Source organism: Aythya ferina (assembly GCF_964211825.1).
Source record: "Aythya ferina genome assembly, chromosome: 6".
NCBI lineage: Eukaryota > Metazoa > Chordata > Aves > Anseriformes > Anatidae > Aythya > Aythya ferina.
Window position 1 is genome coordinate 33,549,695 of NC_140303.1, and position 15,425 is coordinate 33,565,119.

Consider the following 15,425-nt stretch of genomic DNA (forward strand, 5'->3'; position numbering starts at 1 on the left):
GGAGAGGAAGTGGTGGCAGCTGTTTCCCTATGTTCTGTGAATCGTGGCCTGGCAGACAGCGTGCTGGAACCCCATCTTCCCCCTTTTCCCTCCTTCTACCCCCAATTCTCAGACCCCAACCTTGTGGGCACAGCCGGCTTCAGCTTCGTTGAAGTCCAGCTGAACCTAACGCACCCGTGCAGACGCTGACAGGCCTGAAGAGACAGCAGAGTGCACAGAATACAAGAATTACACGGCTAGACATGAAAACGATCTTTAATGCGTGCGCGTTTTGGCAGCCAAACACCGTGCTTCGAGGGCAGGGCGCTGGTGCCTCAGGGATGCTCGCTGCCCCTCTGCCTGGCGGGCCGGGCAGGGCGAGGCCGGGAGCTTCGTAGGGAGAGCCCTGTCCCTATCCCCATCCCTGTCCTTGTCCCTATCCCTGTCCCTGTCCCCAGCAGCAGCCGGCCCGGCCGTGCCCGGCCCTCCCCTGCCAGCGGGGCGCTGCGGAGGCTGCGCGAGGCGGGGACTGGCGCGGGAGGCAGAAGATGGCGGAGGCCGAGTGAGTCCAGGGGCGGCGGCGGCTCCCGGGCGGAGGGGGGCGGCCGGGCCGGCCTAAAGCCGGGCCGAGCCGAGCCGAGCCGAGCCGGGTCAGGCCGTGCGGAGCCTTGGGGCCTCGGGGCGGGGATGGCGCAGAGCCCCCGCCGCGGCCGGGGTGCCTGGGGCTCCGGTGCCGCGCAGGCAGCAGGGGCGGCCCCGCTGGTACCGGCTGCCAGCCCTGCCCTGCTGTGCCCTGCGGGCTGCGGCTCGGGCACCGCTCTCCAAGGGCTCGGTGCCGCCGGGCAGGGCTGAACCTGCCGCGGGGAGAGGCTCCCCCTGCTCCCGGAGGGTGCTGCCGGCGGGGCTGGGCCCGCTGCCCGCGGTCGCCACGGTGGCTTCGAGGTGGCCGCAGGCGGTGTCCCGGCGGTGGCAGTGCCGCTGAGGTGCCCGGCTCCTGCCCGCCGAAGTTGGGAGGTCAGGACTCGGCATTGCGGGGTTCCCCGCCTGAGGTTTCCCTTCGTTTCGCCGTGGCGTTTAGCTCCTGCTTGGTCTTAATGAAATAAATCTTTCCTCTCTTGGCCCCTCCGTACACCAAATTGTTCACAAAACATCTTCTGATGTGAGGAGTTTGGTGAAACTTGCACAGCAGAGCTCTTCGTTAGCTTGGGGAGCGCTGGGGAGCAGTGGCGGGATGGATCTTCTAATTAAAAGACTGTTAAGTGTTTTAAAAATGTCAGGAGTGATAATTTGCTTGTTAACTTTCTGCGTAAGGCCAGGCATCGCATGGTTGCCTTGCGAATCGTATCTGGTTCTCTCACATGGTACATTTGGTATGTTAAAAAGCTCGGGCCGAGGCCATGTGCCACTGAAGAGGGAAAGTGAAGTTGTGACTGTGACAGTGCCAAGCCTGTAGCTTTCTGTATGTTTTTGCAGCTTTGAGTGCTCATTCCCAAGAGATGAAGGCATAGAAGTTGTGTTGTAGTTCAATGTGTGAACTATTCCATCTGAAGGGAAACCCTACATAAAAAATACAAGGCTTGAAAGGAGACAGGCTGTCTCAATCATCTGTGTGTACGCCAGCTTCCCAGTCTAGTAAAAAGAGTTGATGTCTTTGGAAATACTAATTTCCATTTTCATTAAAGGAAGCAGTAGTAAATACCTTTGATATGCAGGTAGCATGTCTTGCCTGGGAACTTTAAACCCAGGCTGTCAGAGACACTGAAGGGTCCTGACGTTAGTTTTGGTCGGCTACCTTGCGCTGCTCTGCCATTTCTCTGGCATGCCAGCAGTCAGTAAGCAGCTAGAATTTGGGAACTGTAATAAAATAAATGGGAACAGCATGTGTAGGGTGGGAAACCAGGACAGAAACCACTGCGTCATACTAATTTGAGATCTGGCATTACTTGCTATAAAGACATTCATTGACATATACCCACTGAAAGTGTCCTTGTGCTGGTAGGGCTGTTTGCCTCATAGTAAAAACATGGCTGGAGTCTGCAGAGCCTTGAATGACTTGCAGCTGCAGGGCTTGTCTAAAAGCAGCAAGCAATTCCCTGGCATGGAAAAGTCCTGTTATGTTTTGATAAGTCTTAATTGTTAAGTATCATGTATTTGCCAAAGGGTGTATTCAGTGCGAAATCAGGTAAATACGGTTTTCATTTTCTGAAACTGGTTTATGCCAGAGTAAAATTGACTTTAATTTGATCATCAACATTTGTAGTTTTGTGTTTTTTGTTTTTTTTTTTTAAAAAAAAAAAAAAAGAGTAAGATCTGGTCGATTTTTACGTCAGTAAAACGTTTTACGTAGTGCCCAGTGGGACAGCTGATGCTTCTTAATTAAGTTGGAGATTATTCAAAGAATTACAAGAAGCAGAGTCTTGTTAGAGGGAGATATCAAGAGATGGTATAACATGGGGAAATAATAGCTGCAGGGAAATTATTAATAGATTTCCTCAAAGATTGGGAGCTGCATTGGTCTTGCTTAATATTTTAATTGATGAGCTTGATACACAAAACAGAATTGTAGTAATGGTGTTTGCTGATGACCCAAAGTTGGGCAATGTTTGCAGGGTCAAAGAGGACAAAGGTATCCTGCAGGAAGAACTGAATGTCATCGAGCGTCAGAGTGATGCATGTTGGATAAAATTTGGCATGCAAGGTTTGGAGCTGGTACTGCGAAACAGGAGTTTGCTAACAGGAGAGAAGAAGGATGTGAATGTAGTTACAGATCACAGGATGTGAGCAACTGCTTTATGGCGGTGGAAAAAAAAAAACAAATATGGAGTGCCCCAGAAGAACTCAGCTAAATAGGCACACTACAGTAGGAGCTTTGTTGTACAAGGAGAGCCAAATCTGGAAATTTTCTTGCCAGCTCTGGTCACATTTAAAAAACAAAAACAAACAAACAAAAAATGCTAAGAAGGGACCTAATGGTTTAACACCCCTCCCTTCCCCATTAGGTACAGTATTCTTGTGGAGTTGTTTTTTGTAGTTGAGACCTAGAGTTCCTGGTGCCATTTAAGACCTCCCCTGTAGACTGTGAATACTCCTATCATCGCCAGGTGGGCACAGTCTGCAGAGGAGTTTCTCAAGTTGTGATTTATTTGTGATTCCCTGCTTTCTTTCCTGGAGGCTAAATGTATTATCCAGCCTCTACTGCCATGCCATCCAGAGGAGGGAAAAAAAATCTGGAGCACCTCCTTTTTGCTGGAGGGAAGTGTTGCAGTGCCAGCGTTGATGCAGACATCTCAATGCTCGGTGTGAGTCAGGGTGCTGAGTAAGAAGCCAGGCACCGTGGTTGCCGTCTTTCCCCTCCGCCTCCCCAAGACGTGATCCTGATACAAATATCGTTCAGAAGCAGCTGCGTAGAAGAGATCCTGTGTTCTTGGGAGGGCTCTGCTGCCTCCTCAAACTGCCAGTGGGAAGTTAGGTGTGATAAGAACATTTTTTTTTTATTTTAATCTTCTTTTGTTTTGCCTCTTGGAATTTTTTTTTAGTGCTGGAGGATACCTCAGCATGGCATTGTGTCGCTGCTGGAGGTATCCATAGTGTCTTAGCTAGCCTGGATGCATTTCACTTGCTTTTTGGCATTTGGTCAGCAAAAGGGAAGGCAGGTGCCTCGGCGCTGCCCTTACGTCTTCAGAGAGCCTCCTCTGGATCCGCTGAACTTGAGCGGAAGGGGAAGGATGCACCCACTGTTTTGGCTCCCCTTCTGTGCTCGTGGCCGTAAGTAAGAGTTTACAGAAGCTGCCACCAGCTGGCAGTTTCAAATTTAAAAACAATGTCAGGGCTTTTTCTTTTTCTTTTTTTTTTTTGAGTTCCAGGTGGCTAAGCTGCCGATCAAAACTGTTGTTATACACGAATATGGCACCGAATCCGTGTATAACAAGACTCTTGACTGACAGTTTTGTTTTTTAAAAAAGAGTGATTGGGATGGGAACTCTGCCATTCACGTAGTGCCTGCAGAGTTATTCATGTAGGAAGCCATCCAGGGCACGGGCAGGTGGAGCTCCTTTTTCCCTTTGCTCTCAGATTCTTTTCTGCCTGTCTACAATTATAGTTCATAATAATGGATGGTAGCTTTGACAAAATGTTCCTTTGGTAAACATTTTCTCTGTGCCGGGGTTACTTTTCTGGTTCAGCAAGTTATTTGCTCTTTATCTGGGATTACGCAAATTGGTGCACTCTGGGATTGCTGAAATTTTGTCTCCATCCTGAAAAATATTCCTCAGATTTCACTTTCCAGTTGAGAAATGTTTTCTGGCTTCTCTTCAAGAAGAAAGATCTGTGAACCCCTGTGGCTAACTTGAAACCAAGGGCTGTCTTATTTCTGAATTACATAATCTCCAGTTGTTTAAAGGAGGGAATTAAGACAAAATTTACTGTTACTGTGAAGCAAGCCTTTCTTCCATCTGATATCAGTTTTATTTTTCTCATTTCTGTGGTTTTGCATTCCTAGCTGTCTATCCCACATTTTCTTCCTTGTTTCCTAGTAGATAAAGCAATTTGTAAAACCTGTTTTCTTTGTAAGGCACTTTTGCAGCTGTGGTTGGTTCCGCTCTCAAAAGACAAATTGCCTCTTCAAAAAATTCAGAAAAAAATATAAAACCCAATTTCTGATTTATTTAGGAGAACTATGTATAATGTTTTTTACATCTGATTTTTTCACCGTCGTTTTATTATTTTTCAGGGTTTGGCTATCTCCTAATTGAGGAGAGTCAAAATACTGCCTACAAGTGAATCCTCCTCAGCCAGCCTGTCGGATGCCTCTGAGAGCATAAGAAGTCATGGCGGAAAATGACGCAATGCCAACCTTACCAAAAAAGTGTGGTCCATACATTTCATCTGTAACCAGTCATGGCATGAATTTGGTAATTCGTGGTATAGTGCTGTTTTTTATTGGCGTATTTCTTGCATTAGTATTAAACTTGCTTCAGATCCAGAGAAACGTTACTCTCTTCCCCCCTGATGTGATCACAAGCATCTTCTCCTCAGCTTGGTGGGTGCCACCTTGCTGTGGCACAGCGTCAGGTAAGTTCAGTTGTGTATTTATGCCTGGCATGGAGATGAAAGATTGGATAGGTAGTTATAGTTGCAAAAAGCTTTGTTTGAAAGGTGTGGAAAATAAAAATTTCTCTTCAGTCACATTGCCTTTTCTAAGCTATTGCTATCCAGATCGCACTGGGTATTCACAAATAGTGTGTGTGTGTCCAAAAAATATTGTCCTGCTAACTCATTACACTGGAGTATTGTTAGCAGAGTATAACCTTTGCTTTTTCTTCTGGGAGGGTGGTGACACTTGTAACTTGGGGGCTGGTTACAGGAATATGCTCTACAGGCAGCCCATAGGAAACAGCCTGGAAACATCGGATTTCTGCACACTGCAGCTTGTTTTTGAGCACAGTGAACCACCCCTAGTAATGCTCCGTTTTGTGGTCCAGCTTTCCATTTGTTCCTCAGTCCAGTTTGAGGTATCGCTTTAGCTGTGTGAAGTTCAGAAACCTGACTGTGTCTCAGGGAGTAAAGGCCAGATATGCAGTTTGCAGTTGCAGAAGCCCGTTACAGAAGAGCACCTCAGTTAGATTCATATTTCAAGTCGGATGATGTGAACATGCTTCGTTTCTCCCATAACCATGTAGGGAGTTGAAGCTTTTTTGTGTGATTTGGGAACTAGTTTAAGTGAGATGTCTACTGTATGTAGTAAGAAATACCCCTTTTTCCATTTCTTTCATCTTCAAGTATCAAGTACAAATCTGATGGAGTTAGGCTTTCTACTTGGCTTTGAAGATTGTTGATCGTGTGGGTCGATTTTACACTTCACTAAGGGAATATCCTTAGCAGCGAGGTCTGGAGGAATTCTGATTTAATGAACCTGCACAGTAAATGCAGCATCTTCTCAAAGATAGCTTTAATAAGATTGAGAAGCTCACTTTTCTGGGTATTAATCATAGCATCGTAGAATGCTTCGGGTTCAAAGGGAGCTTAAAGATCATCAACCCCTAGCCATGGGCATGGAGATGAGGAGAATCAATGAATGAGTTTTTGAGTTGATACTGTTGTGCTGGTGATAATATTTAAGCCTCTCTTTTTTCTTTTTTTTTCTTTTTTTCCTGCTCATCTAAATGCTTTCCTTGTGATAGCTTGTTGAAATAGCTCTCTGAATCCGTCAGTTTTGTTCTACTGTGGAAATGCATTTGGCATATTATGGCCAAAGTTACATACCTACTTTATCTGCTGGTTGTTTTACTCCTCTTTCTCTTGTTTTCCTGTGATCATGGATTAGTTTTTTGGACTGTATTCTGGATTTTTCTTTTAAACTTTAAAGTGGTTGTCTAGACAAACACATCTGGTAAAGAAATGGTCTTTTATGTATGGAGAAGTTTGGTTTGAACACTGTTATAGTTGTGACAGAGTTCAGTTAGTCAACAGTTTTTCAATGGCTTTCTGTGTAGGAATGATTTAATGTGTTGTGGTTCTTAGCATGTGGATGTAGCTGTCTGTAATTATTACTTGGAAAATGCATGTCCCATGTCTGTGAGGCTTACAATGTGAGAAGGGTGACATGGTTGAAAAGAGACAGAAGGACCAATAGTACACTTTGTGTTCTGTTAAAACCATGTTCACACTATTGTAGCAGTACTACTTTCTATTTCTCATTCAGGGTTTCTCTGGGGGTTAAAACCAACAGAATCCCATCTTGCAGCAGCAACATGTAAAGTTCACCGTAAAGTTTGAACTGTGAACTGTTTGCATCAGGTTGTACCCTAGGCACTCTTGGTTTGTTTGAGAACACCATCTGCAGCTGTGTACAGGGAAGTCAAAAGGCTTCTCATGTGTTGGTGCTTTTGATGGAAGGACTGGATATTGTTTGTAAAATACAGTCATCTGTTAGATATTTGCACTACTTGCTTTTAAACCACCTGATTTAAAGATATTACTTAATTGGCTTTTCCCAGAGTGACACCTGCTAAAGTTCTAGTTCTTTCCCTTTTATTATCAGTCTTTTCCATTTACCTTCCTTATCCCCTCTGCTAGCATACAGACAGGCAATCTCTATGGTACATGTTGATAATTCACCCATTTTCGTATCATTTATACTTGGACAGCCTTCCTAGAAGTGACACGAACATTTCTTTGCAGTATGGTTTATTATTATGAACAGAATAAAGGTGTTTTGCATATTTATAACCAGTGGTAATCGAGGTTGCTTTCAGAGAAGTCCTTTCATCCATCCCTGTTATTAGTCATCAGTTTGGCCCAATGCCTTTGGCAAGAAAATTGCTCATGGAAGATTTTTTTTCCTCTCTAGCCTTACTGGTGATTTATTTTCCTGAATCATGGAGATCAGGTTCCTCTCTGTCTGAATAAAGAGCATTTGCCATAACATACCTCCAGCAGCATGCCAAACTGAGGGTGCTATAGTCCACGCCAATTACTCAGCCTCTGCCTCTCTTCTGCAGCACCAGTTTAACTTTAAGCAGCAGTGTTAATCCTCAGCTGTGTTGGTAACAGTCTTTTTCACTGCAACTGCAGTACAGAATAAATTTATGAAGAAGTGTTCAAAGAGCATAGCAGTTCCCTGGGGTTGAAAGTCCTGTTTGCTTTTAGTATTCAACAGCTACTGCAGATTCTTGGCTTTCCTTCTTCTGTGTGAGCCTTTATAGTAGCACTGAAGAAAATAAAAACGTTATGCAAACAGAGACTGCTTGTAACAACAACAAGAGAAGACAGAAAATACTGACATTAAAGAGGATGGTTTGCCCTTACTGTGGTGTGTTTGTTTTGCTGTTATTTTAACGTGCATCTTTGATACGTGGGATTTTCAGAAGTGCCAGCCTGCAAGCTATTACTGTTCTTCTAGAACTATGCTGTAAGAGTGCAGATTCTGGTAGGGTGCAGAGTGCTTTGAGCCTCAGCCCTTAGTTCAAATCAGCTCAGTTTTACTACTTCTGTTACGTCACTGCTGCTGTGGTTGACAATGCTGCTGAACTTTGTTAACTAATGGGCTATATGGGTTATAACAATAATAATGGATTAATAAAGGGCTTTGTTGAATAATGAAATTATTTGAAATTCTGTTTTGTTGCAATGTGTGTTTTGTACCATGTATGCTTAAAATGTTTGTTTTAGTTACAATGATTGTCTGGGTAGTTTTTGTTTTAGTTAAATATTGCCAGTACTTTAACTTTTGGGCCTTATTTCTTTCATGTTTCCACAGCTGTGATTGGGTTATTGTACCCATGCATGGACAGACATCTGGGAGAGCCACATAAGTTTAAGAGAGAATGGTCCAGTGTAATGCGATGTGTAGCAGTCTTTGTGGGAATAAATCATGCCAGCGCTGTATCCTATATTCTAATGAAATTGGCGATAACAAATAGGTTTCAAGTAAAACAAAGCTTACATAGTCATGGTGAATTGTTGTTAAAATATAACATGCAGCATGTTTGCAAGGGAAACGCAGAATATGTCTTACTGTGATAGCGTTATTGGAGGTGGTAAGTCTCGCATTTTTTGGTTCTGAAAAAGCTTTTCTTAGAAATGCCTCAATATTGGGCTTTGTCTTTTAGTCTTCATTGTCTCTGAAAGTGTGGGGAAGTCATAGAACCGTAGAACAGCCTGGGTTGGAAGGGACCGTAAAGATCATCTAGTTCCAACCTCCCATATACGCACCTCCACAGATTTGGCACCCACAGCCTCTCTGGGCAGCCTGTTCCAGTGCCTCACCACCCTCTGAGTGAATAATTTCCTCCTAACATCTAATCTAAATCTCCCCTCTTTCAGTTTAAAACCATTCTGCCTTGTCCTGTCTTTATCTGACTGAGCAAAGAGTCGCTCTCTATTTTTTTTTGTAAGCCCCTTTTAAGTGAAAAGGGGCTTACAAAAGCCCCTGAAAGGCTGCAATGAGGTCTCCCTGGAGCCTTCTCTTCTCCAGGCTGAAAATCCCCAGCTCTCTCAGCCTTTTTTCATAGGAGAGGTGTTCCAGCCCTCTGACCAACTTTGTGGACCTCCTGTGGACCCTCTCTAACAGAGTCTCTACATCTTTCTCGTGCTGGGGGCCCCAGAGCTGGATGCAGGACTCCAGGTGGGGCCTCACAAGGGCAGAGCAGAGGAAGACGTTTCCCTCTCTCCCTGCTGGTCGCTCCTCTGTTGATGCAGCCCAGGAAGCAAGAAGTACTTACAGGGTATATGTGAAGCACATGCACTTTGCAGAGAATGTTATCATTCCTGTGGCCATTCACTAAGAGCAATTAGAAGTTGCTCCGTGTGTTTCACTACATTATCTTCTTCCTATTTGTGTATCTGTTCATGTGCAACCTTGCACAAGTGTGCTGGAAACTGGTGTTCCTCCCCTTTGAAGCACCTGGTAGTGCTGGGGGCATGCTGGATCACAACAGGGCGTTTGTCATGTGGATTGGTGCACCTTACTGGCAGCATGGTCTCAGTGGTTTTGTGTAGTCATATCTAGTGCCTCCTCTGCTAGGTAAAACCTGTGTTTGTCTGTAAAAATGGGGTTCTTATAAATGGATCAGAAAGAAAACTTATCATCTCTGGAACTATCAATTCTTTCAGTGTCAGCTCCAGCACCAGAAATCTGGGGGGTGGGAGCGCTAAGAAGTTTCTGATTGTGTGCTACTGAATCTCCTCATTTCCAGGAGAAGAGCACAAGTTAAGTGAGCAATGTAAGGGCTGGCTGAATTCTTACTGAGGTGACTTGGCCCTTTAAATGGTTTTTACTTTATGGTTTTTGTTCCTGCAAGCCATCCTGTGCAGTATGTTCAGATGAGCTGGAGTTGCTGAAGTTCAGAGTCACTCTTGCTGTCCCAGACAAACCTTGCTTTTTTGTCAAAGATTCGTTACAAAAAGGAATCCAAGGTTGGTTCCCACCAGCCTTGGACCATACCTGATCTGTAAGCACGTACAACTTCACTTCTTTTAAGAATGGAAGAGAGTTGACAGCTTCTCTCTGCATGGGTCAGATTATTTGCAGCAAACCATCTTGCAGTTTTCTAACAGCTGTTACACATATTCCAGAATATCATTAATGTACTGTCTGTGTTTCTTCCTTGACAGCTCTCCAGACAGCTTTCTTTTCAGTTTATTACTCGTTCTGCACATTGCCATATTTGGTGTGGGTTTTGTTCATTTGACATTTTTTTTTCTGATGCTATTGATTTTTATCCTGTAATTAATTAATTTATTTGCTAGTTGAACTTTTCTAATTTCCTGTAGGTCTCTCTCCAGGCCTGTGTGAGAAAATAGGACAGTGGTTTTACATTGTTATCCCGTAAATTTTCTTTAAGGCTTATGAAACTTGACAGCCTCTTTTTTAATAATCTATTTTGGAAAGGACTAGTGAGGATGAGTTAGTATTTCCAAAACATTTTGAAGAAGGTGAGGTACTGCAAAGGTATCTCAAGCAACTCACAATTTCATTGCAGGTTTAATAAAAACTGAATTTCAGAGTTGAATACTTTCACATTAATATTATTTATGTTTTGTTCTATAGAATGCGTTATTTTTTAATGTTTTGCTGAATGTAAACTAGCGTGTAAATTAAACATAATTGCAATTGAAGTAAGAGTGAGAAATAACTTTTTTCTTTATACCTGATAGCTATATGGTAGCTGATACAGTTAGTGCTGTATTTTTTTATTGTGAGACAAAATATCTGTTGTGCCAAAATATGATAAAAGGAATTAAGAGAACTGCTTTACATTTGTATTTGATATTTCCAAGCTTCTCCTTAACAATTAACCCAGAAAGTGGATTTTGCCAACAATATCCAGTTGTCTCTAACATTAGCAGCACTGTCAATTGGACTGTGGTGGACATTTGATAGATCACGAAGTGGCTTTGGTCTTGGAGTAGGAATTGCTTTCTTGGCCACGTTGGTGTCACAGTTTCTGGTCTACAATGGAGTTTATCAGTAAGTATTTTAATTCTTTAAGGCTAAATTATAATATCCTGAAGCTATACAATAAAATCAAGATAACTGAAGGGGCAGAATTTGTCACAACTTCCAAAGCTGCCAGCACTTAATTTGGAGTGTAAAATAAATTTGTGAAAGCTTTGTGTTTGTAAGTAAGTTTTTTAGTTGGGAGTTATTTCAATAAAATTGCTGCCATTACCAATCATGCATTTTTTTTTTTTTTAATTTAACGAATGGGTTTATAATCAGTAAGAAGCCTCATTTGTTATTTGCTGTAAGCAATTAAGTTTCTATAACAGTAGCTTTTTGAATTGACATGTCCTGTTATTTAAATCTTGTCTCCTGTGATTGGAGGTCTCTATGTATTGCACAAGATTGAGCTAAAAAAATGTATTTTTTCCAGATACACATCTCCAGATTTTCTTTATGTTCGTTCCTGGTTGCCATGTATATTTTTTGCTGGTGGAATAACTATGGGCAACATCGGCAGGCAGCTGGCAATGGTAAGTTTGGAGGGGAGGATTGACTGCCTTCTAGTGGTAGATATAATCCACGTCATTGTTTTCTTCAGAGATACCAATAGGTTATTTGAATTGAGGTGGAGGAGTAAGGTAGTAACTGGTAATCTTTGGTTTTTGATCTAGTTAGTTGAGCCATTAACACTGTTAGTCAGCCCATGGTTTTGCTCTGTACCCTCAGTTGCATTCTTTTAGTCATCTTAAGACTAGGAGCTAAATAAGAACACCAGGTATGGGGAGAAGTCAAGCCATCCCCTGAGTCTGCTGCTCACGGAGGCAGAAATTGCAGCCAACAGCATGTGCACAGAACCTAGGGAGACCAAACTTACCTGGGTGAAGCGTAAAATGAGCTATCTTACCACTCATTTCGTAGAAAATTCTCCTTCATAGTCTTTTTCATTATTTATGTAAATGACTATTGTTGTTTTTGTCAACTTGTGTTTTTCAGTATGAATGCAAAGTCATTGCAGAGAAGTCTCACGAGGACTGAGGAGAAACAATATGCACCTTTTACATAGGAAAATATCTGACAAATGACTGTCGGAGGAGCATAAGGAACACTTGACTATGAAATTGCCAAAATGCAATTTTTTTCCCTTCAGTGGTATACTTTACTGCAATCTGTGATTGCTGCTTCTATAGAAACCTTGATGTCTCTTTTTTGATTACTGTGAAGTTACAATAGTATGCAATACATTTGACAATATTGGTTCAAATATAGGATTCTCTTTTTCCAAATCTAAACCAAGTTTACCATAAATTACTGTCTGTCCGTAATGTTGCAGTGCCAAACTGAACCTTTTGCACTACATTTCTGTAGCTGAAACTTCTGCTTCACTTTATCTTGAAAGTTTTGAGGAATTTGTTCTTAATAGCGCAATGAAAGACAAGGGATTCAAAGTTAGGAATGAAGATCTCTTTACATGATGATAGCTAGTGATACCTTTAAGAAATTCATGGATTACAGGTGAGCCTTGATGCAATAACTGATTTCTGCCTATTAACATGCTGTATCATTCTTCATCACAGGAAACTTGATATTTGTCTGTGATCCATGCCCAGTTTCCCATATTCAGAATGTAAAAATGGAAACTGAGGAAAATGGAAACTGAGGCTTCACTATTTTTCCCCCTTGTACAACCAATATACATGCTTAGATATGGATTTATGTGGATGATCATTAGATGTGGACAAATTCTCAAACTGCTTGTATTGAGTACCAGGATACAATTCGGGTCATTCTTGTACAATTTCTTAAGCTGACTTGTGTTGATCCCTTTTAAAAAGTTGTGTTTTGTTTTTTTTTTGTTTTTTTTTTTTTTTAAATTAAATTTAATTCTGCTGAACTAAATCAGCCACTACCATTTAGTGTCAGAAAGACCTCCATTACCAACATTACTTGTGATTGTTCTTGTCTTTTCCCTGTTGTGTTTGCAGGGATTGGCAGGAGAAGGCAAGGCTGTATTTTAGGTACTGATGTAGCCCTTATTTCTGTGACCTTGGTCCAGGCACTCATAAATGCATTTGTTCTCATTGCAACTTTCTGAAGTAGAGAAGTCCTGTTATCCTTGTTTTACAGGTGCCTCTGCATAGAAGGTCTGATAGGACAGACCTGAAATAGGCCATATATAAATTGGTTCCCTTCTTAAGAAGAATTTTAGTGTGACCCGTGTTCATGAGCATACATGGAATCCCCTTATGTTGGCCTTGCAGCTCCCTTTTAAGAGCATGAGACAAAAGAAACTGTGCAAGAAGGCAGAAAGCAGACTTGAAGAGGACTCAGCCAGCCGGCACCGGCAGTGAATTTGGTGTGGAATGGCTCTACTTTTTCCTCTTTCCATTTCTGTGCTGTTGTTGTTTTAATTGTTGTATTCTTTTTGTTTGTTTGTCTTGAAGTACTTTTTAAATCTTCCATGAAAGGTTTATAAGAAATGTTACAGTCACCTAAGGAGACTGGAGTTGGTCCAAAGAACAAATAGATGTTTAGACGAGTTTTTATTAATAGATGTGCATATGCGTTGTACATGAAGCTTGAAATAGGCAACTCTTTTTCAGTCTTATATACCTATATTTAAGTCTGAAAAGTATGCAATGGAGTGCTTCCAAAAATGATGGTCACAAGAAGGAAAATTTCTTGAATGGGAAAGTGTAGAAACAATAAATAAGCAAGTGATATGTAAAGAGCTTGGTTCTGCAGCTCCACAGTTTCATTAGCTTATAACAGTTCTATGGCAATTCAGCACCTAAAGCACATTTTCATTTGGTAATGTTTCAAGAAAGCATTTGCAGATACTCTTTACCATGTTCTTCTAAACTGAGGTAGACAATGTTTAAGTAAATCCCTGACTAGAGATTTCTTTTAATCAAATCGTGGCAATATAAAGCTTTAAATTATTAATGTCAGGAGACCATTTGGGCATGAACTGAGGGTGAGTTTCCTTAGGCAGCCTGTAGCATCCCACGAAAGAAACTGTTGTGCTTTCTGTACAGTATTTGGCCTGATCTGCCTTCTTTACTTCAACAAATGGTTTCAGCATGGTGAGCGGAATGAGGAGTCCCTCTTGAATTATCAAGGCATGAATGGCATAAAAATTCAGATGTTGGTGTTTCTTATCCTAACTGTAGGAAATAACATGGTACCTCAGTAGCCAGTGTGCTGACTGTGCTGACTTGGCAAACAATTTACTTTCATTGTGACCAGTTAAGTGTGTACAACTCGAGATGAATAGTTTTAATTATTCACTTGGTGGTGGAACTGCTTTTACCTGCCAGTCTAAATATTTACACAGAAGCAGCCTTGTGTATGTGAAAATGTGTGCAGTATGTGAGAAGTGGTTATTGTGCGTTTGTGGCACCCACTTTACAACACTTTGCACTCAGATTCATCTAAACCTGATTAGACTGCGCTGTCAACTTAACTAACTTCTTTTAAATTTCTTTTTGGAAATTTTGAGCACGTCTTGCAAAGGAAGCAATCATCCAAAATAAATTTGGGTGGAGTCCTTTATTACATGTGTTTTACTTTTTTATTCTTATTTGACTGAAGTTGTTACAAGAATGAGATCTTGGATGTCTCATTTTTTTCAAACTGTGTTGTAATTTTGTGGCTGATGTGTTCAAACCCTGACAAAGGTTCACAAGAATGCTGACACGGCCTTAACTGTAGTGGTGTGAACATGCTGCTACTGTATAGCATGTAATTATACCATTAGACTGTCTTAAAAATGTTGTTCAATAGAGAATGAATAAGGTATATTTTAGATACAACTTTATAAGCACTATAACCTCTTCACTAATTAAGCATTGTAAGCTCTATGCTGTTTAAACTGGCAAATTGCTGTTAAAAGCAAAATGTTCATTAAATACAATTGCAACCTTGTTTGAAAGGTTTCTTCTTTTTTTATTTTTTAAATAATATATATATTTTTAAATACATTAAATTGTCTTCTATTAGCAGTCATATAATAATAATGAGCTGGCATATTGGTTACACAAAACACCTTTCTGGAAGTAAAAAAAAAAAAAAAAAAAAAGGCACATTCAAATCAGAAGTGATTTTATCACAGTTAGCATGCTGAGCTGCCTCTGAAAATTTTGGAAATTTGCCCTTTTGAATCTGTAGTGGAAGTATTTGAACCAGGGGAAAATAAACTTGGTAATTTCAATATAAGTATGGAGATTTAGATTTAAATAGTCCTTGAGAATATGAAAAACAAAAACAAAACAAAAAAACAGTGATGACAGGAGATCCCATAATGAAATACTTGTATCCTGACCAGAACATTAATAAATACGAGCTAAATGCTAGATATTCACTGACTGTATTCACAGCACTCCTCCCTGTCTCAAAACAGACGTGACAAGTAAAGGTTTAAAAATGTGTGATGAAAAAAACTCAGCAGATCTGATGGAAGGGTGGGGAGGGAGGTTCATCAGTATTTGAGGAGTACGTCCCA

The 15,425-nt window shown here is 41.4% G+C and overlaps 1 protein-coding gene across 2 annotated transcripts; it reads left to right on the plus strand.

Annotated features, from left to right (window-relative positions):
• The first annotated feature begins 405 nt into the window (after window positions 1–405).
• Window positions 406–14,850, plus strand: INSIG2 (insulin induced gene 2). 2 transcript variants are annotated; one of them, XM_084523788.1, is made up of 6 exons: window positions 406–541; window positions 4,709–5,049; window positions 8,237–8,361; window positions 10,782–10,948; window positions 11,355–11,454; window positions 11,918–14,850. In XM_084523788.1, the coding sequence occupies exons 2-6, from the start codon at window positions 4,806–4,808 to the stop codon at window positions 11,957–11,959; spliced, it is 678 nt and encodes a 225-aa protein (XP_084379914.1). In that variant the 5' UTR covers window positions 406–541; window positions 4,709–4,805; the 3' UTR covers window positions 11,960–14,850. The 2 variants fall into 2 exon arrangements, with proteins under 2 accessions (XP_084379914.1, XP_084379915.1); XM_084523789.1 differs by lacking the exon at window positions 406–541 and having other exon boundaries at window positions 4,752–4,889; window positions 11,918–13,212.
• The last annotated feature ends 575 nt before the right edge of the window (window positions 14,851–15,425 follow it).